The sequence below is a fragment of the Cydia fagiglandana genome, chromosome 7 (assembly GCF_963556715.1).
Source record: "Cydia fagiglandana chromosome 7, ilCydFagi1.1, whole genome shotgun sequence".
Classification (NCBI taxonomy): Eukaryota; Metazoa; Arthropoda; class Insecta; order Lepidoptera; family Tortricidae; genus Cydia; species Cydia fagiglandana.
Genome location: NC_085938.1, coordinates 2,097,641 through 2,111,731, shown reverse-complemented (window position 1 = coordinate 2,111,731; position 14,091 = coordinate 2,097,641). Strand labels below are relative to the sequence as shown.

At 37.6% G+C, this 14,091-nt stretch overlaps 1 protein-coding gene across 1 annotated transcript in view; it reads right to left on the bottom strand.

Moving 5' to 3' along the window:
* LOC134665731 (cardioacceleratory peptide receptor-like) overlaps window positions 1-9,829 on the bottom strand; it is a 61,875-nt gene extending 52,046 nt beyond the window's left edge. The window contains exons 1-4 of the mRNA XM_063522705.1: window positions 9,731-9,829; window positions 4,783-4,918; window positions 2,865-2,968; window positions 1,006-1,099 (exon numbers count right to left, since the gene is read on the bottom strand). Coding sequence (XP_063378775.1) covers window positions 1,006-1,099; window positions 2,865-2,968; window positions 4,783-4,918; window positions 9,731-9,829 — 433 coding nt within the window. The remainder of the gene's footprint in view (window positions 1-1,005; window positions 1,100-2,864; window positions 2,969-4,782; window positions 4,919-9,730) is intronic.
* Window positions 9,830-14,091: the final 4,262 nt, after the last annotated feature.

Sequence of the window (14,091 nt, the reverse complement as noted above, 5' to 3'; positions counted from 1 at the left end):
ACAATTGTCATAAACTTAGCAAGAGTAATATCTGTTTTTTCCGATATCATAAAGCTTTTTTTAATAATACAATGATGGTGGCAAACAGGAATACGCAACAGTGATTTTACAATTCGTCGCACCTGTCACGTTGGTGAAACAGGGGCCTGGTCAAGCAAGTCTCTCCAGTCCGATCTGTTTGTGGCTTCTCCTTCTCTAACTTTTCACTCCTAAGGTCCTAACGTCCTGGTATACGCCGTCCAACCATCTGAGCTTGGGCTTGCCTTTACCTCTGCGGGCCTCCGGCCAAAAATTAATATATAAAGCTACACGCTAGACCGGGCCGGGCCCGGACCGAGGCGTCCGACATGTCCTTTTCTATGACGGCTGATTGGTTATCACGTGGTGTTATCCATAGAATAGAAAACCGGGCAAGTGCGAGTCGGACTCGCGCACGAAGGGTTCCGTACCATAAAGCAAAAAAAAAACGGAAAAAAATGCAAAAAGAAAACGGTCACCCATCCAAGTACTGACCACGCCCGACGTTGCTTAACTTTGGTCAAAAATCACGTTTGCTGTATGGGAGCCCCACTTAAATCTTTATTTTATTCTGTTTTTAGTATTTGTTGTTATAGCGGCAACAGAAATACATCATCTGTGACAATTTCAACTGTCTGACTATCACGGTTCGTGAGATACAGCCTGGTGATAGACAGACGGACGGACGGACGGACAGACGGACAGACAGCGAAGTCTTAGTAATAGGGTCCCGTTTTACCCTTTGGGTACGGAACCCTAAAAACAAGGCCCCAGTCCGGGCTAGCGTGAGTCATCCTTAACACCATACAGCATACACCACACCATCAACTTTCATCATAAGTATGGTAACTAGCCAAACGACATACTTATCTATGTACCTATCACAAGTTCACAACTATTTAGACCTAAGCTGCGACTGAAAATATCAAATATAAAATCAGCTTAAAATCTAATTAAATATAAATAAACAAATTGTTTAATACTTACAGCTGCCCGTGAAATTCATGGGATGCGTAATGGCATCACATCTGTCTATACTGAGTGCTACCAGCACGTAGGTCGAGGAATATGTTACAACACCCTGTGAACAAATCATATATTACTTAACGATGTTAACCTTACATTATCATTAATTACAGATTAGGGCAGAGACCAGGGCTCGGAACCGGTATTGAAATATCTGTTAATATCGTTCCAAAACCGTTATATTATTTCGTTAATTAAAAAATCGGTTAATTGATGCAACGCGAACTAACAAATTACGTTCTCTCTCCTAACCGGTAAAAAGAGGGAACGGAACTTTATGGTTCGCAGGGAAGAATATAATACCGGTTACTCTTGGCTTACGGAGACTTTCGGGTAAACTCGTTGTCATACGTGAAAGAGATAGCAATACTTACTCGTTCTATCTCGCTTCGATATTTACAATTTAACCGGTTAATTTCGTTCCTCAAGAACTAAATAAGAACGTAGGTATATGGAATAAACCGTTATCTCAAAATAATAGTTCTTTAACCGGTAACCGCAAACGGAAACGAAATCCTTTTCGTTCCCGGGCGAATGAACGAAACCGGTTTACACTAATGAGAACGGTTTCCGAGCCCTGGCAGAGACTAGTAGTAATTCCCCGCGTGCCTCATTAGGGGCATGAATTAATATTGCTTTATAATCGATTTCTCGAATCACTATTTCCTGCTATCACAATAAGCTTCAAACAAAAGAACCCCTAGATTTATCAACAAACTATTAATTGAATTATTCTTTGTAACAAAGCTTCGCAAAGGTTTTCCTCGTTCAACATAGTTTTTAGGGTTCCGTACCCAAAGGGTAAAAACGGGACCCTATTACTAAGACTCCGCTGTCCGTCTGTCCGTCTGTCACCAGGCTGTAACTCATGAACCGTGATAGATAGTTGAAATTTTCACAGATGATGATTTTCACTGTTGCCGCTATAACAACAAAATATAATAAATATTTAAGTAAACAAAGTGTATTATACAAGAAAAGTTGCCGACTGTAGGTTGTACGTACAGTCGCCACCAGATATATCAGAGCAGCCAAGGCGCTCACAAATAACTGAACACGCCTCTATTGTCAGGGCGTTAGAGTGCGCGTTCAGGTATTGTGAACACCTTGGCCGCTCCGATATAACTGATGGCGACTGTACTTACTTTTCAAATGTTTAGAACAACTCGATCTTTGTACTCGTATTGTATGTTTAGCAGAGTTTCCGCGAAATTCAATATTTTTGTGTTTGTGTTAGTATAGTATAGGGAATGCAAATCGGTTATTTTCGGTTATTTTTTGTATGGAAATAATCGGTTATTAACCGGAACCGCGGTTATTTCCATACAAAAAATAACCGATTTGCATTCCCTAGTATAGTATTTCAATTTCGTTGAAATCCTTCTGTTCGTTATATACCTACTTACTCGTATTTTCTATTTTCATTTGTAATTGTTATCACAAGACTTATTTTATTATAAATTGACTGTTGTTTGATTTCACAAACTGGTAGGTAACTTGAGACCTATTTGGGTCTGCTTTTGGGGGATAATTCTGCATGTGATTATGTTACATTTTAAGAATAAGAATAAGAATAAGAATAAGAATTTGACTTAGATCCTGTGCGGAAAAAGAAGAGTCGTGGAATGTAATCCCACACATTTCACGACTCTTCTCTTTGCTCACATACTCTATATGTATTTAACTTTCGAGCAGGCGGTCTAGCATAAGTTGCGTTCTCGCGCGCGAGTCCATATTGAAGTCGCGCTTGATGTATGGAGTCGCGGAGAACGTAACTTATGCAAGACCGCCAGGTCTGATGAAAAAGAATGTAATCTCACCTGTAAATATTTAACCAGTTTGCAGGCCAGTGAGCCCGCTAGCCACGAGATGGTCATCCTCTGGACTAGGTCCGGCAACACGCTTATAAGGCCAACCCACAAATCTGCAAAGAAATATAAATGTTGGTCGGTGTGGAGAAATCTAGCGTAAAATTCTGCACACAAGCATGTTTTACAAAAAAAATATAGTCAACATATATAATTACATAAACGGGTCTACCGCGATATATTGTTTTTACCTTTTCCGACGTTGCAGCAGGGTCGGATTTAAAGTTAAAAACAATATATCGCGGTAGACCCGTTTGTGTAATTAAATATAGTTAAATTTAAAAGTGGAAAAATTACTGTCTTGGTTGAGACTTGAACTCACGGCCTCTGGATCGATACTCCAGCGCACTGCCATCTGAGCCACCTCACCTCATCCATAGCCAGCAAATCTTTCCACCATATTATAGGTCAAGGGGACCCTGAGCGACATCTACCGCAAGAGTGTTACACTTCTTAAACGGCTACCGGAGTTCCAAGTCATATTGGCTGAATAGCATCGTTCGCAGACGTTTTTGCTTGTTAAAAATTAAAATTAAATATAGTTGTTTGCAATTGTTCCTAGTTAACTAAATTCTCTTACTTTTCTTCTCGCACCATTTTTATTACATCTCTGTTTAGCCCTATGGTTGACTAGAGAATGCCTTTAGGTATTAAGTCCGCCATTTGTACATTTTATTTGTATTTTGTGCAATAAAGTTTAAATAAATAAAAAAATAAATAAATATGTGTACAAAACGCGAGAGTTTAAAGAAACTATTGTAAAGTTCTTGAAAAGCAGCGCTTGCTTTTATTTATAGCAGTTAAAAGCATCTAGCCGGCGGTATAAAAATACGTTCGTGTACGGAATTTCCCGCAGAGAAATTTGGCCGCATTGACCTTATGCACGTTTCATGCATCTATATTATTATCTTGTCTTTGACGTCAAAATTTGGTAAAACCTTGAGATTTTTGTTTTTAGAAACAAACTGACCCACAAACAAAAGCAGTTAACCAAAAACTTGTAAACGCCACAGTTAAGTTTAATTGTTAGAATCCTTGCTGAAGAGGTTTTCCTGTTCAAAGTTTTATTCTCGATCGAGTGAGCTAAGGTACCATTCGAATTCAGACTACACCACTTACTAATGCAGTAATACATCGTATTACCACCATATTACGTGTAATCGGTGTAATCGGTATCGTATCGTCATTCATTTTACTATTATGGGCCGGACACCAATATGAATAATGACATTACTTTGAAGGAATGACATTGTTAGTGATAGTGTAGGGATTGTGATGAAGGAATGACGGCAAGTAATGAAGTTTATTTAAATAAGTTCCGTCAGTATTGGAGTTATGTCAAAGTAATGACACCAGAAATGACATTACTACTGACAATGAATTGATTAGAATGATGGAATCAGAACTGACGATAACACCGACGCGTTGGGGCCGCTGCCGTATAGTGTCGGAGCAGTAGTGCAGCTGCGGTGGAATGTTACCTTAACACTGCAGCAGTAACCAGTAACGACAGTGCAGTCCGAATCCGAACGGTACCTTAAGAGTTTTTCTGTCCAAAGTTTAATTCTCGCGAGTGAGGTTTCGGTGAGCGTGAGGAGATTAACAATTTGGATGCAAAGTGTTTTGTCAGCTCGCTTTTGTGCGAAATGAGGCGAAAGTTGGGGCGGTTTTTAATTTTTATTTTTACATTAAAGAAGCCAAAACGCCGCTTCCATACAATCGAAGTTCCGCTCTCATTTAGAAACGACATGCTTAAATTAAATGAAATTTGCCATGGATATATATTTACGTAGGTAACATATAATATCTATGAATGTCTTTACATATTTTGGAAAGGTCTCCTTTCATGAAAATTTCACAACGAACATACCAGCTATAGCCAGCTGCATGATGAAGAAGTTCATCCTGCTCTTCCTAGACTTAGTGAGCAGGAGGGCAAGAACAACCGTGGCGTTGCCTGCCACTATCGCCACCAGGAGGATCCAGAGGACGGCTACTTGAGCAGTCTGAAACAAAAAAAGTATATCTACTAAAATATTTTTTTAAATATTAACTATTTACTGAGAAAACATTATGACTACTGGCCACTGACGAGCCTTCCAACAGTCCAAATTGCATGGCTGCAATCCAAAATCGGTCCGTGAATATCAAAAACGTACAATGTTTAATATTAGGATGCCGTCCATTTGGATGAATCCATTATAATGGCATCCATTTGGAAGGCTCGTCAGTGGCCTGCTTAAGTCATGTAACTTCATTTTTTTGCCGATGGTGTCAAGCACAACTCATTTAAACCTGAGTTGCATAATATATGCATGACTGACACAACCATAACCTTACCAAAATATCGCCATTGTTTCTTCATCATCATCATCATCATCATATCAGCCAGAGGACGTGCCACAAGGACCGGTCTTGCGCCACCCGCATCCAGCGGACTCCCGCGACCTACACCAGGTCATCAGTCCACCTTGTGGGGGGTCTACCCACGCTGCGCCTTCCGGTACGTGGTCGCCACTCGAGAACCTTTCCGCCCCAACGGCCATCGGTTCTACGGGCAATGTGCCCCGCCCACTGCCACTTGCCATTGTTTCTTAAGCATCAACATCAAACATCAACATTTATTCAGCAAATAGGCCACAAGGGCACTTTTACACGTCAACATTGAATTTACATAAAAGCAAAAATAATAACATCAACAATTTTATAAAATAAAACTAACAATTCAATCTAACGTATTACAATTACTAAGAGATGTATATGGTCTCTTAATGTCGAATTACATACAAAATACAGATAAAAAAACACACACAAAAAAAATCTATAATATTTAGAGGTGTAAATGTCTCTAGGTGTCAGAACTATAAGATTATATAGTTTATCAAGTTATCCTTAGAGATGTATAAGGTCTCCAAGAGTCAATATCCTGTATAATTAATACATTCATTAAAAGAAAAGAAACATACGAGAACAGAATGAGGCGTCTCACTGTAATTAATTAATAAAAGTTACTAAGTATAATAGCTCGTGTTAGCTTAACAGACCAGTCTCCACAAACAGCACCCGTTCACGAGTATGACGCGTATCTCAGCCATCGCCTCCCTCAACCTTCATTCGGGAAAGTGGCGACCCGATCAACAACGCCACCGTAAGCAAAGACTTTTAAGCGAGCATGACATGTTCAAGCTACCGGCCTATATTAATATTAAAATAGTAATAACATGTAGCTGTAAGACACGGCATTTTGTGCTCATATGTTACATAAAAAGACAGTAATATAGCTTCACATAATTACTAGCCTAAGTTGACTTAGAGATGTAAAGGTCTCTAAGTGTCAGAAACATTAAAAATATAGGTAAGTATGTATAATCAAAAATAAAAATCAAATAAATAAATATGTACTTAGAGATGTATAAGGTCTCCAAGTGTCCAAAACTAAAATTAAATTAAACAATATAATCAAGCGAGAACATCATTGTCTCATGTGTCAATTCTACTGGACACTAGCATATTTAATTCACAATGTAAAAAAAAAACAATATTTATTTAATTCTTATTATACTAATGAAATCAAGCTACCGGCTTAAAAGCATCTCTATCGTTTATAAAATCATTTACAGTGTAGTACGCCTTACGTAACAAGGAGTGCTTAATGTGCGACTTAAATTTATGAAGTGGTAAATTCACTACATCAGTGGGGACTTTGTTATAAAAACGTGTACAGTTCCCGACGAAAGACGTACTAACCTTACGGAGGCGGTGGGCGGGCACAGCAAGTTTATGTTTGTTTCTAGTGTTATAGTTATGGATATCACTGTTAACCTTGAATTCGTGGATGTTTTTCCGAACATACATAATATTCTCTAGTATGTATTGAGATGCAACGGTAAGAATGTTAACTTCTTTGAATTTCTCTCTTAGGGATACTCGAGCGCCCAGTCCATAGATGGAACGTACAGCTCGTTTTTGCAGCACAAATATTGTCTGAATATCTGCCGCTTTTCCCCACAACAGAATTCCATAAGACATAACACTATGGAAGTAACTAAAGTATACCAGCCTGGCCGTCTCTACGTTTGTCAGCTGTTTGATTCTCACTGCATAGGCTGCTGAACTAAGTTTTCCGGCTAGAGTAAGTTACCGGAATTACGCATGTACAGTCAGCAGCAGAAGTTGCTAAGCGGGCGAAGTGTTCAAAATTACATTGACACGCTACGCTCTTATTATCTTAACAATAAAGTCGCGTCAAGATCATTTTGAACACCTGGCCCGCTTAGCAACTTCTGCTGTTGACTGTACAATAGTTTTTCAAATGCATGCATTCTGTTGTGTAACCAATTTAATATAGGTAGTATAGAAGAGTTGGTCATGCGGCCAACTCATTAACTCGAATAAAATGAAAACTTTTCAATTATACGAAAAAAAATGTAAGCCCCTATTCTGTGATCATATTTCCTACATCTACCTACAATATAAAATTGTTAGTATTAAGTAGTAAGGCTGCGACCGTATGCAGAGAGAGCACGTGACGAGGGTGGGATGCGGGGCCGGGCCAAGGAAATGAAAGACAATGATGGAATGAAGATTAGGGGAGGAAGGGAATGATAAAAATAAATTACGATGAATTGTCAACGATAACACCATTTGAATCGATACCTTTAACCGTAATGATCTCGAAACTCATGTTGTAAAGTTACATTAGTTGAGCAAGAACAGAATAGAAATTTCCCGAATAGATGTCTAAACAAATTAACTTTGCCGGCCTAGCCAAGGTTACAATCGCTATCGCTTCGACAACGAAACGCTTTGTGTCTCTCTATCACTCTTCTATATTAGTGCGACAGTCGGCGCGATTCGGGAAATGAATTAGAGATCCACTAGAAATGAAATAATAAAGATATGTGACGTTCCATAGTAAAAGGTACCATTTCCCCAGCTGAATATTGGAGCGGCGTTAATAATAGCGTAAGCGCCAGCTGCCATAAGGTACCTTTTGCCGTGGAACGTCACATATCTTTACTATTTCATATCTAGTTAATTTCTAATTCATTTCCCGAATTGCGTCGAGTGACAGTTGCATTTCGATCGCTACGCAGCGTAAACTATTGGCATGGTATATTGGCTACGCGGCCCGGGCCGACACTTAATATCACCTTAGCAACACCGATAGAATGCTCGTCATAGGTAAATAGGACCCAAACTACTTAATAAAGGATAACGATACCCGTGTGGCCAATTCAAAGTTAAACACCAAAATAAAAAGGGTCAAAGTTCTTTGGTTTAGCAAGGCACTTGCGACCTTTTAATTTGACAGTAAAGTTTCCAAATGGATGGATAAACGTTCGAAACTACTAGAAAAGCCTAAAGATAAACGTCGCTTTCATGACAGTTCAATGTGATTTTTAAGTTTGGTTTGAAGAACGTGACTAAAAGAAACTGATCTATTACTATATTTGAAGTAAACTGGGCGTTTTCGGAATATTGCAATCCTTAGACTTAAAATAGAAGGTACCAAAGTATTCTCTTTCGACATGTTATAATAATATGCCTAAAATGAAGAATATAGACTTTAACTTTCACTTAAAAACACGTCCATTAATAAATTACATTTCTTCGAAAGTGTAGGTCGTGTAGTCACAGTTCACATGACATAATTATTTCGATATTTTCATCACTCAATTCATCGTTAGGCTTCATATTAGGTGTCATTACCCTATACACTAAGGATTATGGATGTCATTTATAATCCTCGTGACTTACGGCTCGATTCGGGAAATGAATTAGAGACTCACTAGATATGAAATAGTAAAGATATGTGACGTTCTACTGCAAAAGGTGCCTTATGGCGGCTGGCGCCGCGATTCGGGAAATGAATTGTAAATTCACTAGATATTAAATAGCGAAAATATGTGACGTTCTAGGAAAAAGGTACCTTATGGCGGCTGGCGCTTACGTCGCATAGCGCCGCAATAATATTGGAGCAGCGTTAATAATAGCGTAATCGCCAACCGCCATAAGGTACCTTTACCCGTGGGACGTCACATATCTTTACTATATCGTATCTAGTTAACCTCTAATTCATTTCCCGAATCGCGCCGTTAGACTCTCGCGCGTGATGCGTACTTAATCGTGCCTAAACGAGGCTTACGCATGTTTTCCAGTGGCGTATGAGGAATATAAATAAGCAAGTGTAACTAATGAGTTTTGGTGTGTGGCACAAACGACTTTTTAAAGAAGAAATGGAAAAAAAATCACAGACTCATACCTTTTGGAACACTGGTCCGATTACTCTTAACCAACTGAGCTACTGAGGCTTACCAGAAGCGTGCGAAACTTTCCATACCTTTCCTTCTGTTTACATGCCTTACGGCGCAATTTGGGAAATTAATTAGAGATGAACTAGATACGATATAGTAAAGATATATTACCTTCACTATTTCATATCTAGTGAATCTCTAATTCATTTCCCGAATCGCGGCGCCAGCCGCCATAAGGTACCTTTTGTAGTGGAACGTCACATATCTTTACTATTTCATATCTAGTGAGTCTCTAATTCATTTCCCGAATCGAGCCGTTAGGCACAGTGACATCTACTGTAAGGACCGATACAGACGGAGTGCAACCCGACTGCAGCTTTTATGGCAACTGCTTACCGACGCGACGTTGCAGTTGGCATGCAGGTAGTGTGCAGTTCCCATACAAATTGCAGTCCAGTTGCAGTCCGTCTGTACCGGCCCTAAAAACAACGTTTTTATTCTGAGAGGCAGAGCAAAATAGATTTGACCAATGCAGAAATGATTTATTTTTCATGAACGTACCTGGTAGAAGTAAAATTTGTTGATGAACGTGACATTAGCCGTGCCATTGTAGTACGAGCCATTCAAGGCGACGCATTCCGGACAATCCAACTCCTCCATGACGATGTCACATCTTGTCAATGTACCTGCAGATTAAAGAAAGACATAAGTTAATAATTTGATGAAATATATGTGAATTGAATTAACAATAAACAGAGCGGCGTAAGAATACTTTTAAATTAAAAATTAGGTACCTAAACAAATGTCTAAACTATCGGCGCAATTCGATCTTTAAGATACTTTTCGATAGATCTAGAAACGATATGGATTAGATATGTCAGTGTTAAATGTAACGTTACTTCAAAAAATACTGACACATTTAATCCATATCGTTTCTAGATATATTAATTGACGTATCTTAAAGTTCGAATCGGACAATATATTAAAACTTATTGTATTATCCTAAATGTTAAATTACAAAACGTCTATGATACAAGAACAAAACCCTCTAAGCAAAATATGTAGGAGTAATCCTACACCCGATTTACACTAACCTCCCCTTTTTTTCGCTTTGGAGCAATTGAAAGGGAAGTAATTCGCTTAAGACGATTAATAATCGTCAATAATTGTCTAATCTTATTTTCTAAAAAATTAGAAGTGTCTAGTAATAACAATTAATTACTTCTAGTAAAGTGACACTCTAACTAAGCCAAGTAATAAGGCTAGCTTCAAGTTGATTTATCTTATAAAGTGACATCAATTTCAAGATATATTAAGCCCTAAGCTAACTTGTCAAGATCTCTGAAGAAATTATAGTTATTAATGACCAAATTATGTCACATTTTTTGTGTGAAAAATTACAGTTTTCATAGTTAATGAAAAACTCGCATCTGTGACTAATGAAGTGAAAGCTTTTGTCGAATTATGTAAGTAAGTACCTAAATTAAAATTAATACATAAATATAACTTTGATAAACTTCCCTAAATAATAACGCGCTAGTCAATCAGTGGTAACCCGTAGGCACTCGTTGGGTTAGCGCGTTATTACCAGTATTTCGCGAATTAGCAAAGTATATTTTTTTTTAAATTAAAATACATTTATTTACATAAAAATATATACAGTGGTACTACTAAACTAAATTAATAACTAGCTTAAATCTGTAATAGGCCTTGAGGCATTGTACCAAAGATGCTGGCGGCACTTCCTCGCTGTATCGCATGCGTTATGCGAGGTAGCGGCCAGCTTTTCGGTCGCCAGTAACGTCAACGTCAACCAGACGCTATTTCTGAATAGTACCTAAGTTTAATAAGGAGTTTTAAAAACTATAATCTCATAAACTACAGAACCCTAAAATTCAGAGAAAAGTGGTTACTTTAAAGAAAGATTGTTTTTCGTACAGACCAGACAGAGACGAATTTAATACAGGCATGGAACTTGATTTAGATTTACCAACTTGATACGGTTTCGATATGACCTTGGAGATCGCTCACGCTCATTGGTGCATGCGAAATAAAGTGAAAGTTGTGCGCGAGATGCGCGCTATATAGTCCGGAGTCCGGAGTCATCCTGAGGGTCGTGAAGTTGGAATCTCGACACAGTGTGAATTTTAATTCTTTTGTGCTGAGCGTTCCGACTGAACATCTAGCGACCTTCACCAAGGAGGAGTTTTGGCCGAAGAGTGTCAAGTTCCGGCAGTTCCGCGGCCGGCTCCCTGACCCTGCGGGGTTGCGAACTGCATCGCAGCCATAATTGTGTGTTTTTAGTTTTATATATATACATATTTTATAATAATAATTATGGATGCTAGTTTTAAGGTATTTATCTATGGGCCAATAGTTGTCTGAAAATAAATATTTTCACTTATATAATTTAATTTCATAACCAAAAGATCGTCAAGTTCGCATCAAAACCAATTCAAAAGCATAACAAATAGTTAAATTTGAATTCACCTTCAGCCAGACATGAGCCCCTCGAGTGTTATCAGACGTGGAGATCGACCATTCGCCGGCGACAATCTATATCACGTGAGCTAAGTAAATGAAGTTCGCTAGTTCACACCTGATTTTCACACGTCTGGACTGGAAGCGGGATGTAAAAAAAAGTTTCTCTTTAGGTAGGTGTAAGCCCTAGCGTCTCACCGTTGTAATACTACTACTAATTACCTCCAATGAAATTTAACTAATTATTAAATGGAAGGAAGTTACTTTTGTTTAGGTTTGTTACATTTTTAATCAAAACAAAACTAGGTTTATTGATTTTTGCTTAATATCCTATATTATACTGATACCTAGCGCTATATATTGTACCTATATTTATCAGAAAGGTAATCTATGTGTAATCTGTGGACTATGTAATTTTAAGCTACTTTTCAGGAGACAAAAATAACTGTTTATTTTCCTGTTTGTAATATATTTTTTGCGCTTGAATTTTTTTTCTGATAGATCAATGATTTTTACATGAAGAAAACAAACAGTTTTTTTTTGTAATTTTTTACAATATTATTATTTTAACCGAATTTTGCTACATAACGACTTAAATTTGGTTCATTAAAATCGTCATGTGTGTAGTTTGTACGCATAGCGATTTGTTGCCAAAGTAACAAATCGCTATGTGTACAAACTACACACATGGAGTACGAGAGATGATACATAGCGGATTTTAGAGTCTATGTCGGGTAATTCATTCTACAATAAATCGCCATGTGCAACATTATCGCCATCACCCTCGACGGAAAACAAGGCATTTAATAATGTTAAAATTCGTCAAATTCGTTATGTGCTTAAAAATCACATAGCTATTTTTTTGTTTCTGTTCTGTTATTTTTTTGGACAAATGTTGTTCTGTGTTCCCATAGCGGAATTTTTATTTTCAAAACTAATAAAGATATAACAAAAATATTTATGTGGGTCGACGGGAAATTTAAAAAAGAATTCAAATATGCCAAAATCAAAAAGTCGTAAAAAAACCACATAGAGATGATTTTATTCGCACCGACGTGTTGTTGGTCCTCTTTATTATTCTTTGTACTCTAAGTATTTCTGTGCCTAAACCCAGTGTGTTTCCGTTTTTGTCCCAAATAAATTTTAAAAAAAGCAAATTCATTCTATGTACAGTCACCTGCAATACTATGTTACACAACGAAGGCCGCAAAAATATGTGACACCATCTTATTTGTAGACCCATAGCGTGTCACATATTTTTGCGGTCTTCGAAGAGTGATATATTATTGCAAGTGAGTGTACTCGGAATTTTGACATTTGCGGCAGCAATAGTTTGCAGTATTATAGCGATAGTACAATACTTCAGCAGTAATACTGGTGTAGTCTGAACTCGAACGGTACCTTTAGACTCTATCTTAAAACACTTGGATGAGCACAAAAACTACTAAATAAAAACAAACGCGCATCAACGACTTTAAAAACGACGTGAGCGCTAAGTCGGTATTATTAAATTTTCCACATCAATTGGTTTTCAGTGAAGTCTAGAATTTAAATTTACAAGTCACGTTCGGGTGCACTTTTTAAGGTTCCGTACCCAAAAGGTGACAATCGGAACCCTTATACAGTGGAACCTGGATAATTGCAATCTCAAGGGACCGGCCAATTTTTGTCAATTAACCAGGTTTTTCATTTAAGCAGGTCGTGTCAATTAACGAGGTTCAAAAAATCGTTGTGTCAATTATAGAGGTTTTCATTAATAGAGGTTGCGTTCTGACAAATTTCTTTTATGGAGGTGCAAATAACCATTTTAAGTAGATTTACACGCTTACATTCTATATCTGCTTCCGTCTATACTTGCACTTTTACACTACATTAATTACCACTTTATTTTCTTATCATTTGGGTTTAAAAAATTCCCTTGAATTGTAGAAGAAAGTTTTATTAGAATGTAAAAAGCATACTTTGTTTTTATTGATCAAAACTATTTCACCTACTACAGGCGGTGATAGATACCCAATAAATAAATTAAATTCTGGATGGAGATATAAATAAAATGATCATTGCTATTAAAATATTGTTTCTGCTATATACAACTACATTATTTCAATTACAGAGGTAATAAGCAAGACTGAAAGAGTTGATGAATTGCCTAATAATTGAAGTAAGCAATGTGCGAATTGAATGATTGCTATTAGCGTTATCCAGGCGCTATACCTACTTTAGCTGCCTAAGTCGCGGGCAAAAGCTAGTATTAAATAGGCTTCAAATAACGGTACTGAAACTTAATAGTACGGAACCCTACATCCGACTCACGCTCTAGTCCCGTTTTTTTAGAAATCGTCGTTTAATGTCTCCTGCAGCTGCCTCCAATATATCTGCATTTTACGAACATTAGATTCGCAGTTGGCAACGAGAGGTCCTATAAAGGTTATAAAGTGAGG